This window comes from Poecilia formosa, unplaced genomic scaffold, assembly GCF_000485575.1.
Source record: "Poecilia formosa unplaced genomic scaffold, Poecilia_formosa-5.1.2 Scaffold187, whole genome shotgun sequence".
In the NCBI taxonomy this organism is placed as follows: Eukaryota; Metazoa; Chordata; class Actinopteri; order Cyprinodontiformes; family Poeciliidae; genus Poecilia; species Poecilia formosa.
The window spans coordinates 1,097,407-1,103,149 of record NW_006800126.1 but is presented as its reverse complement, the minus strand read 5'-3'; the positions used below and the strand labels follow the sequence as shown (position 1 = coordinate 1,103,149).

The window sequence follows — 5,743 nt, the reverse complement described above, 5'->3', positions numbered from 1 at the left end:
TTTTTTTGTTCAAACAGACTCATTTTAGGATGAACGATGCAGAAAATAAAAAATAAAAAAACGTAATCCCCGAAAAACACGTACGGGCACACTGTCTCAAAAATCTGCTACAGGGAGTTAAAGCCCGCCTCGTGTCGCCGCGTGAGGCGACTGAGCGGCCTTCCCGTTTAAAAAGCAACTCTTAATGCATGAGTCTGAGATGGCGGACTGTGAAAAGATGCCATCAGAGAGAGGGAGAAGCTCGGAGCGGAGAAACGCGAAGGGACGCGAATTTCATTTCATTTGAGAACCAGGTTTTTTTTTTGGGGGGGGGGGGGGTTAGTGGGGCGCGGTCGTCGTGGGATATAGGAAGTCAGTTCGGGTCACCGAGATGTTCCACATCAGACACAGGAGGGAGTGGTTTTTGACAGGAGAGCAAATTTTGCTCAACAAATGAGCTTTTGACAGTGAACTGGGGGTGGGCTTAATGAAGAAAAGAAAAGGATGGTAGTTACATGTCAGATATGTAAGCAGCTGGTTTTTTTTTTTTTGATTGTGTAGATTTAGGCCATCTTTCATTTACAGTCAGGGCTACTTTAACATATATATATAAAAAAATGAATATTTACAAACCATAAAAAGGACTGTTCCCATTCTCACATTAATCACAAGTAGTCTTAACTTATTCAACATATTAAATATGGTGGTTTAATCCTACATTAGGAATGTACTGAGCATCAGTTTAAGGGTATCTCTGTTAAGTGCAACCTTTATTTACGTCCTTTTTTGCAGCAAGGACACCGATACAGTAACTGCATTTTGAAATTGTTCCAATGTTTTTTTTTTTTTTTTTTTTTTTTGCCATTTCTTAAAAAGGACAACGCTCCCTGAATAAATTAACACCAACTTACCAGATCTCTAAGATAATGTCGGATTTTTTAAATCCAGAAAGGATGTTTTATTGTCAGGCAGACATTCAGTGCTTTAGGCCTGTATGAGGGAATGGATTGTAATCCGCTGCTGCAGGTAATATAGAAAACAAATCTTTTTTTTCTTTTCTTTTTTTTCCCCTTTTCTTTTTTTTACTTTTAAAAGCTAACTGCTTCACACAAATTTACTCTCACAAGATAACAAGCTTCCTAAAGGAAAAAAAAAAAAAGTAAAACGTATTCGTGGTGACGTCTTCTCAGTTATAGCATTTTAGAAAAAAAAGTTTCTTTTTAGAACATTTCAAAACTAACTCCATATGAAATCCCACAAAGATTTACCTGCACATGCCAAATATCATTACAAAAATCCAATAAATACAGAAATTATTGCACAGTAGAAAGGCTCCATAGATTCCTAACTGATAAAATCCTCAGACTGTTTGCCATAAAACACCCAGTTGAGTATTTCAGACAAGTTATTAAAGTTTCCATTTGGTAATATTCTCAGGTGGCAGTTTCTGTGACAAGAAAAAAAATGATAAACATCAATCAATCTTAATTTGTTTTTTTTGTTTTTCTTTTTTTCAAGAGAGTGATAATCCAGCCAAGCCCCGTCACTGAAGAAGTGGTGTTAGGATTTGTGTGCGTGTATGTGTGTAATTGCGTGTGTGTGTGTGTGTGTGTGTGTGTGTGTGAAGAGAGCGCGAAGATGTGTGTGTACCGTATACCATATGCTTTATAACTTATCGCTGGTGGCTTAACCTCTGTCCGCTTGCTCCAGTTTGACCTCACTGGCCATCAAATGTTCACCGTGCCATTTCTTCATGTGTTTCTCCAGTGTGCTGTAGACACTGAAGGGCATATGGCAAATGTCGCATCGATACACCTCCTTCCCGAACTGACCGTGGGTCTTCATGTGACGCGTCAGCTTGGAGCTCTGGGCGCAGGCGTAGCTGCACAGGTCGCACTTGTACGGCCGCTCCCCCGTGTGGCTGCGCCGGTGGACTGTCAGGTTGCTGCAGTTCTTGAACACCTTGCCGCAGTACTCGCAGGTGTCGTTTCGCTTCTCCTTTGAACTGGGAGGCCGGCCGGGTCCCGGTCCGCGCAGGAGGTGAGGGGTGCTGCTTCCGCTGCGCCCCGACGCGCTGCCGCCTTCGATCAGCTCCCCGGGCGGAGTGGAGAAGCGCAGGCTTCCCGTTTCCGAGGAGGAGTGGTCGGAGGAGGTGGCGAACGGCGACTGGCGGGAGTCGGTGAACCCCAAGAAAGGTTCTCTGATGAAGTGGCGGGAAGCAGCGTAGCCAGCCAGAAGCTGGGAGTAGACATTTTCTGGGGATATGAGGGGTATGGTCGGAGGAATATCCAACTGTTCTTTCTCTATCTTGATCCTCTTGTTGTTGGAGGGGCTCGGGCTGGTGATGGGGGTGGGCCTACGCTGAAAAAGCCCAGGAAAGGACTCCACTTCACTTACACTGATCCTGCCATTCATCATGGGCCTAATGTCCTCTTGCTCCTCGCGCTCTCTGTCTGGTTCCCTGTCATTTTCTCTCTCAGCTTCATTCCTCTCCCCACTGTCTCCATTAGGTTGCCTCTCCAAGCTTCTCTTGTTAGGGTTAAGTCTAAGGTGATTGTCCAGGTGGTTGTATGGGTGCATCATGCCCACCCCGCCATTGTCATTAACTCTGTCCCCACTCATGGGTTTCTCCTCAGGGGACTGTCTGGGACCATTTTCTCTATTGTGACTGAATTCCTGGGAGTCCTCACTCAAGTTGGAATCTGGTCGACTCCCATTCCTTAGCTCTTCCTCCTCCTCCTCTTCTTCCTCCTCCTCTTCTTCCTCATCTTCCTCTTCTTCCTCATTATCCATCTCCATAACCCTCACATCGCCCTCTCGATTTTTTCCCTCACCTTCTCCTTCCTCTCCCCGACTCCCCTGTTCTGGAGAGCCCGTCATGTTCCCAGACTTGTTGTGCATATGTGTTTTCATGTGCCTTTTAAGTTTGCTGGCTTGGGAGCAGGCATGGTCACACAGATGACACTTGTAGGGCCTCTCTCCTGTGTGACTGCGTCTGTGGACAATTAGGTTGCTCTGAAACTTGAAGATCTTGCCGCAGAACTCGCAGGATTTTGACTTTCCAGGGGCATTATTCTGACCCTGTGCGTCTGGAGGGCTGGAGGAGCCATGGCCCCCCTGGGATACGGGTGGCTGGGGGGCATAGGTGAGAAATGTTGGGGGCTTGGCACCAGGCTGGAAAAGCGTCGGACTCAGCAGGCGGTGCATGGGTGGCACGCGGTTTGGTGACAAAGGAGGTGTGGGCCCGCCATTATTGGTTGTGTTGCCCGCTAGTTCTCTCAGTCGACGGGAGAAGTCCATGGATGGAGGCTCCATGGGGGTCATTCTCATCACCCTCTCAAAGGCACTGGGGTGCTGTGACAGCAGCCCCATTTCCTCTGGGCCCAGTCGCTCTAGAGGTGGCCTAGGGGGAGGCGGAGGGCTGACAAAGGGCGGCGTCGCAGGAAGGCGGGTCTCCATGTACCCCGGAGGGTGGGGGTGTTCCCTGAGCAAGGGCGCAGCCATGCGGAGGAGGTGAAATGGGTTGTTGGTGTCGCCAAGGAAAGTAGGGAGAGGGGAGCGAGGCAAGGCATCGGCTCCCGGGGGAGGAGGCAGAGCCATGCGGGGAGTGAGGGAGCAGTTGGCCAGATGGTTGTCGAGATAGATGCGGATGCCATGAGTGTGCTGGGCATGCTGAAGCAGGAACCAGGCGCTGTTGAAGGTCTGCTTGCAGGTAGTACAGATGTAGCTGGATGGTTCGTCTTTATCTGAAGGTCAAGAGAAAAAGGAGAAAAAAAAACACTGTAAAAACACACCTCTCTCAAATAATGTACATAAAGCCTTTTTATTCAACAACCACACTGATCATATAGGTGTAGATTCTTTGTCAATGAAAACATGACATTTCCAGTTGTGCAAGAAATAGGAAACTGGACACATCATTTTGTTTTCTAAAACTTTTTCACCTCTTAGTTGCAACTTTCGATCCTCTGTCAGGACTGAGGAAGCCTTTTGGAAAAGAACGACCATGACTTCAAGAAACACAAAAAGAAGTTGCATTCTTCTTCAGTGCTTAAGATAAGCCAACCTTTGTCTTTTGAATTATTTTGCGTGTGAACATGTGAGGCATTTGGGAAAATTTATTGCGCTGAGACTGAAGCGTAAGATGAGCTTTCTGTTTGTGCGTTGTGTTATGAGACTTCATAAGACAGGGTGTGTTTCTACAGGCTAATATAGGTGGCAGGTATTGCCCTTAGGCTGTGACACATTATGCAAATTCTAATGTCAGCAGGGCTTTAATATACAGATCCATCTCGTCAACTATGTCATTTCCATATGGAAACCGGGGAGCGAACAATGGGTAAAAAGCTGAAGATATTAGGGGTGTGGGTGACGGTCGGAAGCAGAGGGGGAGGCAAAGAGAGAAACCAGAGAAGCACACACCAGAGAAGAGATAGAGCTGATGAGTAAATAAAAGTGCCGCTGGTTTTATAACTGTGTCCACATTAAATGGATCCCTGCGTCACTGGTGTAGTTACAGGGGACTGTAAAGAGATCTGTTGTGGCTCCACACTCAGAACTGAGCGTCACTCGTTGACAAATTACCCCTTTAAATGCAGTGACTTAATAATACCAAATGCATCTATCAGTCACTGTGGCATGGCCCTGTCAGCCTGCTTTTGACTCACAGGAAAAAAAAGAAAGAAGGACCCCGGTAGAGGTTCATCTAATTGAACGCAGGCTTCCACTGAAGAGGCATTTCCACAGTCTTGTGTTTGCTTGCAAGGCATCTGAATCTACTTTGTGATCAGCGGCTACCGCAAGTGGAGTCAAGTTGGTACAGTCGTCCCAGAGCTCGAAGCCCCGGAGGGGCCAACACAAAGCCGGGAAGTTAGGCTTGGCCAGAGTTTTATATGATCAACAAAAGAGTCCTTAAGATGGCTGACTGCCTCAAAGCCACCCTTTGTAATGGAATGTAAAACACACATGCAGACACTGATACACGCTCAGGAATATGCTCTCTCTGCTCCACAGTCTACATCCTTTCTCGCACAAATTCACACGCTCTCACTTTGCACCGAGGAGAGCAGATGAGCGAAAGCTGATGTTGGATCAGTGTCTGGTACAGGAAGCTGATTTGGCGCTGTGATTGGTTTGGCTTGCCTCTGGGGAGAAAGGGTCAGAAAAAGTTAATGAGGGGCTCATTTACTGATTCTGTCGGTTTTCCTCCGCTATTAGCAGTGCTCTGGTGCAGCCGTCACTTTCACTGTTTGTGTGGGTTGGGACGCGACCTGACTCTCACTGCTAATACGGGGTAGCGCTTTGGCGCGCGCGCTTGAGAACGGAGCCCCCCGTTTGTCCGTGCGCGGGTGGGGGCACGTGCGCCTGGGTTTGCACACGCACGGCTGCGTGCATGTGCGGGGCGAGTGGCGGGCTGCCTGCCCGTGTTTAGTTTGGCTAAGCTTCACACGGCCGCTTGGCAGCGGAGAGCTGGACAGCTTAACAGCTTGGATGGGGAGAAGAGAGCCAGGGAGGGGAAGGGAAAAGGAGGAGCGAAGGGGTAAAGAAAATGGGTGGGGGGGATTTAAGGGACCTGACGGGCTTGGGCGCACACACCGCACCACACACATGGAGGCTATTTACAAGCCCCCACAGGGACAGAGCTGTATTATCACTGGACCTAATGGATCAATAACTGTAAAGGATTGAGCTACTTGATGTCTGCTTTTTTATTCTTTTTTCACTATATATACATACATACAGACAAATATATATATATATATAT

General features: G+C 47.7%; 1 protein-coding gene across 1 annotated transcript in view; it reads right to left on the bottom strand.

Annotated features, from left to right (window-relative positions):
- Positions 1-5,743, bottom strand: part of bcl11bb (BCL11 transcription factor B b) — a 37,999-nt gene continuing 32,256 nt past the window's right edge. The window contains exon 3 of the mRNA XM_007566158.2: positions 1-3,725. Coding sequence (XP_007566220.1) covers positions 1,666-3,725 — 2,060 coding nt within the window. The 3' untranslated portion in view covers positions 1-1,665. The remainder of the gene's footprint in view (positions 3,726-5,743) is intronic.